The 15,784-nt window shown below is 35.4% G+C and overlaps 1 protein-coding gene across 1 annotated transcript in view; it reads left to right on the top strand.

The window, feature by feature from the left end:
- LOC110029809 (kinesin-like protein KIN-7I) overlaps positions 1-15,784 on the top strand; it is a gene marked incomplete in the record, with an annotated part of 111,311 nt that overhangs the window by 48,378 nt on the left and 47,149 nt on the right. Inside the window, 1 exon segment of the mRNA XM_020732268.1 lies at positions 142-291. Within this exon segment, the coding sequence (XP_020587927.1) occupies positions 142-291 (150 nt within the window).

Genomic DNA, 15,784 nt, shown 5'->3' with positions numbered 1-15,784 from the left:
GATTTCTCTACCTGTTTTTTTTTTTTTTTTTTAATATTTGTTTCCCCTATTTGCAACTGTTTCATGTTATTTTTCAGCTTTTCTTTAACGAACACAAGAATAAAAAAGAAGTTGCATTTATGGCGTTGATATTTTTTATAGGAAATCAACGATGACACGCCTGTCAAACTTTCCCTTAACATTGCGGAGATTTCTTCATTTTTTGATTTTATAAGGCATGGATACAGTAATGCTTTTGCTATCTTTGAAGAATGCTTCCAGTTTTTCTCAATCTTATCTGAAATATTGGAGGTAATTCATTCACAAGCCTATGTCTCTCCATTACTTGAATATATTTGTTTTCTGTGAAAATATTTCTTTGTAAGCGGGGCTTTCTTTTTCTTTTTCCCTCGTTTATAATATTTTAATTGTTTTTTTTTTAATTTTACAAGTTATAATAAATCTGGAACAGTGGCAGTATTATCAATGAAAAATGTCTACTTATGTGAATTTTTTTTCCCTGAAATGTGACTCGGGTAAATTTTAAGTACTTACTGTGAAAATATTTTGCAAGAATTGATTTAATGAGAGTGAAATTATTAACATTTCAGTACTCCTTAAGTTCAAACTCAACTCTTTGTTGTTTTAAAATGGTTGTAATGATAAGAGTTAGAATTATGATGTATGGGTCATAATATTCAATGTACTATAACAGAATAGTGGTAGCTTGTATCCTCGGTTAGCTCCCTTCTCTGAACTCGGCTCATTTTAATTCTCAAGTTCTAATCCGTTGTTTTAGTTCAACTCGTTATAATTCTCAAGCTTATGGAGCTTTCAACGAGGTGGCATCCAGAAAAAATTGTGATGTCCATAGTGAAATAGTTGGCGAGGATACCAAGGTTTTCAGACTTAGTTTCAGTTTCTATTTTAGTCCTGGTTTGGAAGTTTCATTTTGGAGCATTTTAAATTCACTATCACCTTTTGTATTGGTGTTTTGATTACTGTTATTTAAAAATAAAAAAGATTCATTTTTTATAATTTTTTATTGTTTCCAATAGAGAAAATTTTGATATGGAACCATGATTGTTGACCTATGCTATTATGCTTTCAACTCGAATTAATGAAAAGGAGTTCTTGCTTTTATATTAATCATTGTTTTTCCTATTGTGGTAACCACCATGTTTTAATGTGTGCGCTTGTTTGTGTGTGTGTATAGAGAGAGAGAGAGAGAGAGAGAGAGAGAGAGAGAGAGAGAGATGCAATAATGTTCAACTATAAAAGAGCTACTAATTTATAAAATATATGTAAACCTCTTTTAATAAAGTACTTAAAGTCATCCAACTTGGTAATTAAAGTGATTAAACATGTAAACCAAACAATCTACCATCTACTTTCAACAGTTTATCTTTTCCCGCAAATAAATTTACTCATACTAATCATATGAGTCTAGCATAGTTTTTTTTGGAAATAAAAGTTCAAGAACATGTTATGAAACTGCTTAACGTGAATGCTCGGATGATTATGGTTATCAATCTATAAAGTATTACGGTTTTTTTTATAAAAATATTTATTGATTCTTGGTGTATGCTTCTTGCTGATGATATCCTTCTCGTGGATAAGACGAGAAAAAGCCTGGGAAAAACTTTAATTATGGCGGTCTACATTGGAGTCTAAATGCCTTCATTTGATTAGAACTAAAACTGAATACATGGAATGTAATTTTAGGAGTAGTAGCTCTAGTGACAGAAGTGTAACTTTGGGTGATCAAATTATTAAAAGGTGTGAACAATTTAGATGTCTCGGGTCTGTTGTTCAAAGTGATGGTGATATAGATGGGGATGTTAATAGTAGAATTCAAGTGAAGTTTTAGACTACAAGGAAAATTTTATAAGAGCGTAGTAAGATCTGCAATGCTCTATGGCGTTGAATGTTGGCCTTTAAAAGAGAAGCATAATACTAAGTTAAGTGTTGCCGATATGAGAATGATTATGTGGATGAGTGGCTTTACACAAAATGCGAAATGAATATATCCGGGATAGGGTTGGGGTAGCTCCAGTGACGAACAAAATTAGAGAGTCCTCTTAGATGGTTTGGTCATATTAAACATCGACCATCTAATGATCCGATTAGGAGAGTAGATATTTTAGATTCAACCTACGTTAAGAAAGGCAGAGGTAGACCTAGGAAGACTTGGGCTTATTGTATAAAAAAAATGATCTTAATTTACTAGAACTAAATGAAAATATGACACTAAATAGGACGCAATGGAGAAAAAGGATTTGATTCATGTAGGTGACCCCACATTGTGGGATTAAGGCTTTGTTGTTGTTGTTGTGGGTATCCATTGTGTTGGATTTATGATACCATTTCAAATCAAACAACCATTAGAATATTTGATAAGTCTCTTTTCTATGTGTTGTGTAGTAGATTCATCTAAATAAATGCCATCATAGATTAATGTAGCCGACCCCACGTAGTGGGATTAAGGCTTTGTTGTTGTTGTTGTTGTTGTTGTTGTTGTATCTTAGTCAATTATATTTTATTGTTTTTCCTTTAATAAGCCAACTCAAGAGTACCGTTAAATTTTTTTTTACCAATAAAGATATAAGCAATTTCATTTCCTTTAACGTGCACAAATATAATTGAGTGCCCAACTGATAATACAAGTGAGGTGACTCTTATTAGACTTTGCATAAATTTTTTTGCTTACAAATATTTATTTTCTTTTAGTTGTTAATCATTTAATATAATGCAAAACTTGACTAAACTGAATTCATAAAATAGTTATTTCATTTTAACACATCTCCTTCTGATTATGCTTTTAATGTGTATCAGGAAATGACACATTTTTTAATACAATAATTACATTTACTGCAAATAAGATAGTAATTGCTTGCATTGATTTTAGCTTATAAAATGATGACTTAAAATGCTTTAGCTGTGTTGTATGAAATGGTATTCTTGAAAATTATTTTTGAAATAATACTTAAATTTCAATTGAATATAAGCTTTATCTTTGGATAAGAAAATCATAAACTGGCTCTGATACCAAATGATGCCGAAATTTAATTCAAACCACAAACAGGGGTGCTGGACTGACTCCCCATGGCTGAACCGGTCGGTTTAGTCCATATGCCCCGCTCAAATAAGGGGGCTCCTGATAGGCTTAACCTAAATTTTTTTGTTTACAATTATTTACTTTCTTTTATTCAGTAAATTCATTTATTTTTCATTTAATATGGTGCAAAAGATGAAAAGATGAAAAGTTGAAATCTTAAAATAATTGTTTCATTTTCACATTTCTTCTTCTAATTATGCTTTTAATGTGTATAAACAAATGAAAAATTTTGAAATCTAAAAATTAAATTTAATGCAAATAAAATAGTAATTACTCCCATTGATTTTATCTTATAAAATAATACTTCAAAGTGCTATTTGAAATTGGCTTCTTGAAATTTATTTATAAAATATTACTTTAACTTTAATTGAATGAAAGCATTATCTTAGTTTTGATCGAAAAATCATAACCTGATTGATGTGTTTAACTACTTGATTGTCAGTCCAAATACCCTTTACAACTTATGTTTTCCAATTTTCAGTCCAAATATCCATCCGCTAGCTGGTCGGTCGGTTCAGGCTCTTTGTTAAAATGCCTCCCCATGGTTAAATTGGTCGACTCAACTCATATGCCTTGTGTAAAAAAAAGGGGTCTCTCGATAGATTTAGCATAAATTTTTTTGTTTACAATTATTTATTTTTTTGTTCATTTATTTTTCATTTAATATAATGCAAAAGATGAAAAAATTGAAATCATAAAATTATTTTTTCTTTTTCACATATCTTCTTCTAATTATGCTTTGAATGTTTATCAACAAATGAAACATTTTAAAATACACGAATTAAATTTAATGGAAGTAAAATAGTAATTAATCACATTGATTTTATCTTATAAAATGATTGATTCAAACCCTTTAGCTTCGCGTACTAATGACTTCGGGGGCAGGAGAGGAGGAAGCAGGAGTAGTCTTTTACGAAGCAGGAGTTGAGCCCTAACCTAGCGAATGAAGGAGGAGGAAGGCTTATGGGACTGACTTGTGCATCTCGGAGCAAGGGACAGAACACGAATTCAGCTATTCCATGTCCTTCCTCTCTTCTCGCTTTCTTCTCTTTGTTCTGGTTCGTATGCGATTCGTAAGTAAAGGTCGAAGGAGCTGGTGATGGCCCTAGCAGAAGCTAATGTCAAAGCTTTGGATACTTATATGTTACACATTTTTTCTTTTTGTAACCCATGCAGATGCAATTATAAGTAAGCTTGAAGTTAGTGAGTTCAGGTAGAAGGATGAGCCTCCCTTCTTGATAACTGCAGACCAAGTATACAAATTCTTTCATCATTGTTTTCCTTTACGCTAGCTTGTTTCTGATTTATTTTTTTGTAATTATAAAAATTCTTGTATTTGTCACATTTATCTTTTTGTAGTTGAATCACATTCTTTTATCGTTGTTATTTTGAAAGCTTAACTTAAGAAATGATACAATTTAGCGAAAATTACATATATACCACACCATTTCTTTGTATTTACATTTCTAAAACTTTGAAATTTTTATTTATAACACTTTGGTGTTAGACATTGTGCATGAAAATGTGTATTTTACTTTTAAAAACTTAATAATAGAAATATTTTTGATGTGATATTAAAGATTATAGTTTTATGTTAATTGTAAATACAACTTTCAGGACACTCATTGTAAATACAGCTTCATGAAAATGCGTATTTTTTACGAACTCATTGACCATCAAGTTAAATGTTATGTGGACGATTTAGTCGTTAACAACAAACAGAAGGAAAACCATGTGTATCATTTGAGAATTGACGATTATGACAATTCAATCTTAAAAAAATTCCCTTAAAGTGCGCCTTTGGTGTCACTTCTTAGGATTTCTTGTTCGACATCGTGGGATCGAAGTTGACCCTCTCAAAATTGAAGCAATCATAAGCATGCCTACTCCGAAAAATCTTACCCAATTAAGGTCCTTCCAAGGAAAATTATCGTATGTAAGACGTTTTAGTTCCAATCTTTCAGGTGGGCGTCAACCTCTTACCGCCTTAATTAAAAAATATACCAAATTTGTGTGGGATGAAAAATGCCAGCACGCCTTCGAAAACATTAAACAATATTTAACAACACCCCTGTTTCAGCAGTCCCCGTGTTAGGAAGACCTCTAATCCTCTACACTGTGGTATTAAAAAATTCCCTCATAACATTGTTAGCCCAAGTCAATGACGAGGGAAAAGAAAATGCATTATATTATGTAAGTCGTTGTTTGGTTCCAAGAGAAATAAAATCTCCTGCAATTGAGAATCATTGCTTAGCTTTAATCTTTGCAAAAGTTAAGACATTATATACTTTCTGATAAGATAACTCTTATCTCGAGAGTTGATCATTTACAATATTTAATGACACGACCAACATTCTCTGGAACATTAGCAAGATGAGCAATGATATTGTTCTAATTCGACATAAAGTTCGTACCGTTGCGCGCTGTCAAAGGACAAATTTTGGCGGACTTCTTAGAGTCACACTCCGTACCGGCTGGATTCCCTATTAAAAATGATCACCTGATGAGCTAATATTGGAAGTTGAAAATTCTAATATGTAACGGTGGCAATTATATTTTGATGGAGCTTTATCGGCTCACAAAAACAAAGGCAGACGAGAAACTATACCTGGTAAGGCGGGAGTAGGTTTGATCTTCATCACTCCAGATAAAACAATGATGTCGTTTTCTTATCACCTAACTGAACCTTGCAGGAATAATGAAGTTGAATATGAGTTACTCATAACCGGGTTGGAACTGACAATATTAATGGAAATCAAGAAAATTGACATTTACGGAGATTCTCAACAGATCATCAATCAAATAGCGGGAAAATACAAAAACTTTGAAACCCCGGTTGGAACAATATTTCCGTTATACTCTGAAATTATTGGACAAAATTTTTGATGTAACTTTCTTCCTAGTTACGAGACGAGATAATTCTTTAGCAGATGCTTTTGCTAAGTTAGCAAAAGAATTTGCTTGTCCATAAGAGGATGACATCATAATCTCTGTGAAAGGACGACAAACACTTTCTCAAATTGACATGAAAAATCTTCACAAACTTGGAAATGACACAACAATAACTATCGTTAACGAAGAAAAAGATAATTGGCGGCAAGAAGACTACCGGAAGATAATTTTATCTTGGCTCTAATTAAACAAAGAGCATTGTCATATGCTCTGGTGAAGATGTGGTTAAGATGCTTGAGCCAATCTAAAGCTCAAGACGTCGTTAAAGAAGTTCATTCATGTCTCTGTGATTTACATTAATCAGGACCGAAAATGAAAATAAAAAAAATGGGATATTTGACTGCATTGAAACTGAAAAAGGACATCTTGAATGCATTAACCGCAGAATGCATTACACTCAACAATGACATCTTGACTATTTGAATGTTGGGGCACCGATATTGTGTGCTCTATATAGAACCTCAATCCTCAAAAGGTCAACTGGCGCCACAAATTACTTCTCCAAATGGGCAGAACTAGTACTACTCAGAGAAGTCAAAGCGGAACAAGTCCTCTTCTTCAAGGTATAAATTGTTTGCAGTATCAAAGTTCCTCGGAAGTCATCCCAAACTAATGATATTGATGGCTTCACTCGAAGACATGTAATAAATTGGAGATATTCAACAATCTACTATCCTAAAGTTAATGGTTTGGTCGAGGCTTTCAACAAAACATTGATTCAAAATTTTGAAAAAAGTCATTAAGCAACAGTTCGAGACAGTGGCATGAACGATTATTAGAAACTTTATGGGCCTATCGTACTACATATCGCACACCAACATAGTGAACGCCGTTTGCTCTGGTGTATGGGTCCGATGTCGTGTTTCCGCTGGAAGGACAAACTCCTTCCCTCCGAGTCGTGTTGTTACATAAAATAACAGAAGAAGAAAATGCAAAATTACGGCTTGAAGAACTTGAAAGTTTAGATGGCAAACATTTACAAGCTTAACAAAATCTGGAGCTATATCAGGCAAAAATGCTACGAGCCATTGTCAAATTAGTTCGTCCAAGCACATTTTAAATTGGCGATATAGTCTTGGTACTCCGTAGACCTATTCTCGCTCATCGAAAAAGAAGTGGGAAGTTAGAACCGATATGGAAGGGCCCATATGTAGTTGAACATACATACTCAAGAAGATTCTACCAGTTAGTTAATTGTCAAAGAAAAAGAATTATACCATCAATCAATGGGTGATATTTAAAAAAATATTATGTGACACAAAATGACTTGTTTTGTAAACTGATAAATACTAATAAAAATGTGTGGTATGTGTGTTAATACCCCAACAATTTATTATACATATCTTTAGAGGCTAGTGAGAAAGAGAAGGGATAAATGCAAAGTTATAATTTTGATCCAAAAGTACGATAATACAGTTTCATTCATTGTTCTCATTCATTATTTAAAACAATGCTTCCTACATCCATTAATAGTTTTTTGTATTTTTTTAGTAATTTTGATGCTCATTGCTAAGTAAGGTGTGTAACTTATTTTTTGTGCTGTTTTGAATTTATTTTTTACTTATGAAATATTTAATATATGGTTAGAACAGTATACCGTAAATACTACACATTCCCGAAAGATAGGTGTATACTTCAGCGATGGACCCAATCATGCAGATTATGAGATTTGTGACATTCGTTTGACCTGCGAGCTTTTTTTTGTGTGACCGACAAGTACCTTTATCTAATATAAAAAGTAAATAGAGCTTATTTTACTTGGGTTCCAAGTTCCTTATAGAGACAAACCCCTATAGTTAATTATATATCAAGTCATGGAGGATATTAGAGAAAACTCTCGGTAATGATTAGATGTACTAGTCTTAAAAAATTCAAGGCTTAGATTTTTACTGTAGGAAGTGAAAAAACAAGTGGGGGTGGCTCAAATAGGGATAATTATTTTCAGTAGTCAAAGGAAGGAAACGGTAGGGTTCATCTCACATCCGGAGGTCCCCAGTGCATTTTCAAACTATCCTACTGTGTGGTTGCGTTTTGGAGACGATATTATTTGAGTGTTCAATCTTGTCAATTTTATTTTTTGGGAATTATACCTGCATAATATCTAGTTATGCAAATAGTCTTTAGAGATAGAAGAGTTTACGTCGTACCACACGACAACTTCAGAACCTAAGACGCGTTAGGACTTATGCTGCTCAATATGACTGTGCATGAGCCTAAAGGTAAGTTGAGGATTTATGCTAGACAGACTACCTCAAAGTCCTATGGATTGTTGTTTAAACTAAGGAAAGATTTGTTGTTGTAGACTCGATTACTCTCTCGAAGATGTCCTTCTGCAGATCTTCGTCATGCAGCCCACGACATATGCTCCAATCTTTTTTTTGAAGTAGCGGTTTTAAGGTGTAAGGTTAAAAAGTTTTACCAGGTATTTTCAATGTTTCGGGTTTTGTTATTGTTGTTGTTTTTTGGTTTTGCATGTAAAGTAAACAGTTGTAGGTAACAAAACACTGTGAAGTAAATAAAGAAACTGCATGCATAAAATAAAATATGTATCTGAGCTTCTGATACTGCTACTTGATATATTTTGCAGAGAATTTAAATAAATTACAGAAAAAGAAAGAAAACAGAATATCTAGTGTAAAAAACAATAAAACGTGTTGTAATAAGAACAGACAAAGCAAAACCCGTGGTCACATATAGAAAACCAAGACTAAGTATAAGACATCGGTAAAGGTGGGGGCTCAAAACTGGATTGTATGGTCTTCGACCTTGAACAAGAGCTACCAACCCGACAATCTACAAAGGGTAGCCCTTAAACTCGTTCGAAATGACTAACCATGGATCTTTATAACTTTTCATATAAAATTCTTTGATTTTCATGCTTATGTTGTTTAAGTTTTTTTTATGCAGAGTTTTTTTAACAAACAAAATAAATTTTGTTTTATTTTATAAATATTTTGTAAAGTAGTGTAGTCCACAAGCTAGTCACTCTAATCGAGTTAGGACTACTAGCAACCTAAGAGTGTCGGGCGCAACAATCCCACCAAGAGTCGGCGAATCGTATCATCAGTCATTTCCTCTCCCTAATTGAATGTCTTTGAAGTAGGAGATACTATTTTAATAATATCACTTTGTATCCCTCCTTTAAGAGCACATAAGTAATGTTGTCACCGCTCTCGCCTCCAAGTTCTCCAACTTTTACTAGTCTGGTGACCCACATGTGACATTAACAAATGTCCCCAATTACCATGAAGATTTGAGTAATAGTCGAGCTCAAATCTCGGTGCATTGGGTTTCACTATAGGTTAAGTCATGACAGAAATTTCACTGGTTGAATTTATTAAGGAAGTCATGAACCACATCTTGGTGTATCCTCATGTTTAGTGTTTTAATTAATTTGTGAATTAAGATCAAGTGTTTAGTTTCATCATTCATTTGAAAATTAAGTAGATGAACTATCGCTTTGGGTGTGCTCATAAAATCTAAAAAACCTACACTTTAACCTGTGCTTGAAGTGATTTAAGGTGTTTTACCCTTAATTAAGTTTATTTTAAACTGGTCCTAAAAAATCTTTTAGTGTTTTCTGAATGGTTTAATTAGAAATTCTCATTTTTGACTTAACCTTTAACAAGAGAAATAAAACAAAAGAAATGAGAAGACGGACCAACTTCTAAAATTAACAAAGCCAAGGGGGGAACAACAAGTTAATCGGCCTAAAAACGTTTAAATAACATTCAATTGAAACCCAAACTAGTGGGCAAAAGGTGTCCCTAAAACCAACTCTAAACCGCATGTAAATGAACACTTAAATGCTACATAAACCTTTCCAAAACAGTGCATAGAACAACCCAAAATGGTACCTTTAGTACCTCCAAAACAGTGAATAGATCGTCTCAAAATCAGCCCACCAAAATGCCTCAAACAGTGCATACGTTGCCTCAAAATCAGCCTACAAAAATGCCTCAAAACAGTGATTAAAACATTCCTCAATATAATGGGTTTAATGCCTCCAAAATGGTAGACAAAGCTCTCAAAATCAGCCCCCAAAACTGTAGGCAAAGCTCTCAAAATCAGCCCCCAAAACCGTAGGCAAAGCTCTCAAAATCCAGCCCAAAACAGTAGACAAAGCTCTCAAAATCCAGCCCCAAAAACCGTAGGCAAAACTCTCAAAATTCAGCCCCAAAACAGTAGGCAAAGCTCTCAAAACCTGTCCCAAAACAGTAGGAAATGCTCTCAAAGTCTAGCCTCAAAACAACAGACAAAGTTCTCAAAATCAACCCCAAAGCAACGGACAAAGCTCTCAAAGTCCAGCCCAAAACAGTAGACAAAGCTTTCAAAATCCAGCCCCAAAACAGTAGGCAAAGCTCTCAAAGTCCAGCCGGGAAGCAGTAGGCAAAACTCTCAAAATCCAGCCCCGAAACAGTTGGCAAAGCTCTCAAAGTCCAGCCTTGAAACAGTAGACAAAAATCTCAAAATCCAGCTCCGAAACAGTAGGTAAAACTCTCAAAGTCCAGCCCAAAACAGTAAACAAAACGCTCAAAATCAACCCCAAAGCAATAGGCAAAGCTCTTAAAATCAGTCCCAAAATTGTAGATAATATTGAGCAAGAGCAGCCCCCAAGAAATAGATAATCAATTTTAAACAGTGTGCATATGTGGCCAAAAATGACACTTAAACTTCCCCCTAAGTTGGCAAACATAGGGAGCAAAGACGGCAATTACGAACACCAACCCACCTTAACATCCTATTTAAAAAATACCACCTTAAATTTCCTCCTAGAAGGCGTTCACATACATACCCAACGACTCGTAAGTATTTACATATATAGCCCTTACATATTTAGCAACCAAATTTTCATATCGCAAAAGAAATAACTCCATTTCACGCATAGGGTCGGTGGTATGTGTGTAAGAATTAAAGTTTAGGCATTGGATATGTAAATGTGGCAATTGAGTAGTATGCATGTAAATGTTCAAGCTTTGATGTTATACATGTAAATAAATAAGAATTGGGTGGTATGTATGTAACTCTTCCTAATATCAAACAAGAGTATATAGGGCTTCCCTTTTAAAAGAAAAAACTTTTATAATGTGAATAAGCAAATGAAAGGCATGCTAGGTAAGGCTCATTTGAAAGCCTTTATAGTTCATCCCTTAGCATACCCCCTCGATCGAAAGGCTAAGCAAACAATTATTTGTAAAATAAAATGAAGAAATGGGCACAAGTAATGAATAACAACTGTACAAATATACCCAGGTGTCACACGTAGGAACCCATAGTATTATTAACAGGTTTAGCCAAACAATAACTAAGTTAAAGCACAACACTATATTCCCTACAACTCGTAGTTGAAAGCATACCTTCCACTGGTTCAGAAATTCTGATTTGACTAGGAGTTAAATAAACAGAACTAAACTTTCGCATTTATTGTAAGAGAAATACTTTCCATCTTATCTGAATGCCGTATTTCAAAACCGAGAAGGCCTATAACAACATTTTTATTTAAATCATTGATGTTGTAGAAAAGGGAATCACCCCCCAAAATATCCTTTAAAAGGGGTATATCTGAAAAATTCCTCAACCCGTAAGAGTGCTTCATGAAGTAGTTTAGAAAATTCAATTAGGCGAGGTTGTCCATCTGAAGCATAATCATTGGATAATACATCAAATACAACTGATCCGTCTTCCCAAACAGAAACGTCGTCATTATTAGCTTCTGGAAGATACTTACCTGCTCGCAGTCGGTGGAAGGAGATGGGAGCCCTGTTGTGCTGGTTGGAGAGAAGGGAGGAGGTGAAAGCCCTGCTATGCGGCTCGTTGGGTTGCGTGGCTCGCAGCAAGCTGGGTCAAATGAAGGAGAGGGTGCCGAGAGGGATTTTGGTGGTTTCGATCGAGGGAAGAAGGCGAGGGCTTCGGTTCGTTCGACATGAGGAGCTCGCGAGGGGGTGTCGAGCTGAGAAGATGGAGCGGGAGAGCGAGCAGCAGGAGCGGAGCGAACGTGGTAGATGTGAGCGGTTCTCGGTCATGAGAAGAAGCGAGCGAGGGAGGTGAGCTGGCGAGGATTTTGATCGCGGAGAGGAGAGGGGGAGTCAAATGGGGCTTTTGGTGTCTGAGAGAGGGAAAATATTTGTGTACGTAAGACGTACGCAGAGCTGCGTACGTCGGGAGGTTATTCAGAGGGTATAGGGGGGTTACATCCGGGTTATACCCTCTGTAACCTACCTGTAACCTACCTGCAACCTATAAATAAGTTTTGTGCTTCTGTAGTTGCGGTAAGTACAGGTAAATTATAGGGAGGTTACAGGGGGTATAACCCGGATCTAACCCCTCTATACCCTTTGAATAACCTTCGACGTAGGCAGTGTTGCGTACGTCTAACGCACGCAAATATTTTCCATGAGGGAGGCGAAGAAGGCGACCTGGATTCCTTCTGTGGGAGGATGAAATGAGCGTGAGAGAGGAGCAGGCGAGGGGGAGAGTTGTGTTTGCCGAATCAGCTAAGAGACGAGCGGAGCGAGATCTTGTATCTTAGTCATCCCGAAAGGTCCATTACATGGGGAATTGATTAACTTACATGGGCAGAGGACTAAAATTTGATAAGTAATAATCTCTAATTGAATTCAATTAAGGTGAGATTAAATGGTATATTTGAAATTTGAAATTCGAAATTGTTTAGCTGGTGTTCAACTCAAGTCGAACCTGGGCAGAGCTTGAACTTGCACCCCCTAATTAAAAATAATGTGCATCGATTTTCATGCTAATTGCTCGTGCGTGGAATCATAGTGATATGAGTGTTCTTTCTAGCTAAAGTCGATGTCACCGATTGTCCCAGATGCATCCGGGGTCTTCTGGACGAGTTTGCTGACGGTCAACCCGATTCAAGCCAATATCGTGCGTGATTTAGTGCTGTGCAAATTGTGTTGTCCGCGAGTGCTCGAGCCACTAAAGATTTTCCTAGAGGTTGCTCCTATTCATGTAAGAACTCAACTTGAGCCTTAAAATGTCAGGTTTACTCGACTCAGCAAAATGTCGAGGATCTAGAACCGCTCATATGAGACTCAAAGGAGTAAAGAAGTTACTCGAATTTTCTAAGCAGTGTAAGACCTAGTTCTAATCCTCTAAGAGTGTCAAACAAGGAAAATCTAAGGCTGTAATGAGAGAAGTAAAGAGAAGTAAAGACCTATGAAAATGAGGTCAACATCCGCTTTGAGAGGATGTCGAGGACTCCCATGTTGAGCGGATCACGAAATACTTCGATCTCGAGAGCATATCAGGATGTCTTTCCGTCGCAAGCGACACTGTAAGCGGGAAATCTTTCTTTTTTTCGTTATATGAGTCATGGGGCCTTTATTTTCTATTTTGTTATTTCTAAAGAGTTTAATTTGTGCGTTAGAATAAGTATATTGCTTGCTTGTTCTGGGGATATTTAGCTTTGTTTATGTATTTAAGAGTGTTTAGTCCTTTTTATTTTGCAAGTTTTGTGTCTATAGATTGTGCAACAATAGGGTGTGAATCTCTATGCACTTCGTGCATCATTGTTTCAGAGCTCTCTTTATTATTTTCAGCTAGGGATCGCCACAATGATGCTTATTTTCATAAATTAATTATTTTTAGCATATGATATTTTTCAATGAACCTTACCGTATTATTTTATATCTGTACAATTATCAGAGGAGCACCGCCTAAAAGTTGTACCACTTAGATACTTCGATGACAATATGTTTTTCAATTTGCGCGCTTATTTATTTTAATGTTCCCCCAATTGTATCATAAAGGGGTGACTTCGCTTTTAGCAATCGTGCACGTAAAAATATTGAATATATACATATCATTCATGTGCTCATCTCATTTAATTACTCGATCTAGTAAAATTTAGGCTAACTGAAATAAGATTAATAAATATATTTCTTCTCGGGTTCTTTTTGGCATGATCATTGGGGAACATCAAACTTCACAAACTCATCTCACTCATTAACTTACACACTCTTACTTGTCTCTGATTGTTGGTTGAATGACAGTTGGAATCTACCTAAACTTGTTTTCTTAGTTGAGGAAGCCTCCTTTATTGCTAAAATTTCTATTAATATGCACACAAGAGATGTTCCTATGTGAAAGTTTCAATCCAGAACTTTATTACTAAAATGCTCTATTCCCATATACATAAATCTCTACATTGAAAATGAAGTTCTTATATATGACATTAATACATCTCTCCATCAATCTCTTTCTTTCTTTGGAGATTTTTTCAAAATTTTTTGCCACTTTATGATATTTTTAGCTTGAAAGACTTGAAATTTGCCTCCTTTTGTTATATTTGTAAGAAGGAGGCTGAGTCTGCTTATCATTTATTCTATGTATGCCCTTTTGCTAGAGAAATGTGGGATAAAGTTGGGAGCTCTTTTGATATTGCTTGGCCCCCGTTTTTAAGCTTGGAAACCATTCTTGCTACTTGGAAGGAAACATGTTATATTCATAACAAATTGTTATATTTCCCTTTAATAGTTTTGTGGTTTATTTGAGTGGCTAGAAATAGCCACAAATATGAAGCTTCTCTCCACACTCCCACTACCATTGTCTCACTTATTTTGGCCGACTATCATAAAGAAATTAGAGCTGTCAATACATCTGGTACTTTTGTTTTACTTGGGAGTGGTAGGAAACCAACTTTAATCTGTTGGAGACCACCCTCTCGAGGTTGGATCAAAGCTAATATTGATGGTAGTTTCACTTCTAATGTTGCTGGGATGGGTGGCTTGTTTCGGGATATTAATGGATATCAATCCAACTTTAATGAGCTGAGTCATGGGTTGTGCTTGGTGCTCTGCAAGTTATTCTCTCTTTTCAGTTTTGTATGGTGATGGTGGAAACTGATTCACAAAGCTTTTTTAGCATATTAACAGAAAGGTTGAAACCTGTTTGGTACCTCATTACTTTGCTGAAATGTTTTATGACCATTATAGATAGTAATCATCTTAATATACAATATTGGTTCATTCATAGGGAAGGAAATGCCCTTACAGATTGGTTATCTAAAAAGGGGGTTTAAAAGTATTATGATTTGCTTGAGGCTCCTTTCATTCGAGCATAGCTTTGCCTGTTCAATTTCTCTTATGATTATACTCTCTGAAATCATTGTGGATGGCTTGAGAATTTGTATCCCGAGTTTTGTTGTCATGACTGCATTTGGGCATTATGTGATACCTCTCTTATTGTTGTCTTCTTTGTTGGAATATTATTGGTTGGATAAGGGGGTTTGTCTCAATTGCTACTTGCATAGTTTTCATCACCAGGATATCTTTGTGCTTAAGTATTAATGGGTTGCTATGAATGTTATTCTGGTTTTTGTGGTCTTTCACAACACTCTATTCCTCTCCTCTGCTCGATGCACTCTCTGCTGTTGGATTGCCTTCTTCTTTACTTTACACTTATACATTATGATTTACTGGAGGTTGCTTTCATTAGAGCCTCCCTTTGTTTGCTACATTTTTCAACTGATTGAGTTTTCTTAAACCAATGTGGTTGTTTTCTGTGGTATCTATGTTGGATGGTATAAGAATGGGTGACCATGAATTTGGGGTCATGGCTGCTTTTGGGCATTATGTTTCTCTTTTGGGATGCGATGGTTTCATCCCTCAGAACTGCACTCTATTTATGACAACAACTCCTTCCAAGACTTGTATATGGTTTCTTGTGCAGGATAGGTTCATCTGCTACCTGCACGGTTTTCTTCAGCAAGAG

This window comes from Phalaenopsis equestris, unplaced genomic scaffold, assembly GCF_001263595.1.
Source record: "Phalaenopsis equestris unplaced genomic scaffold, ASM126359v1 Scaffold000606, whole genome shotgun sequence".
NCBI classification, from domain to species: domain Eukaryota; kingdom Viridiplantae; phylum Streptophyta; class Magnoliopsida; order Asparagales; family Orchidaceae; genus Phalaenopsis; species Phalaenopsis equestris.
Note: the sequence above shows the minus strand (reverse complement) of the source record. Positions and strands in the feature narration are given on the sequence as shown.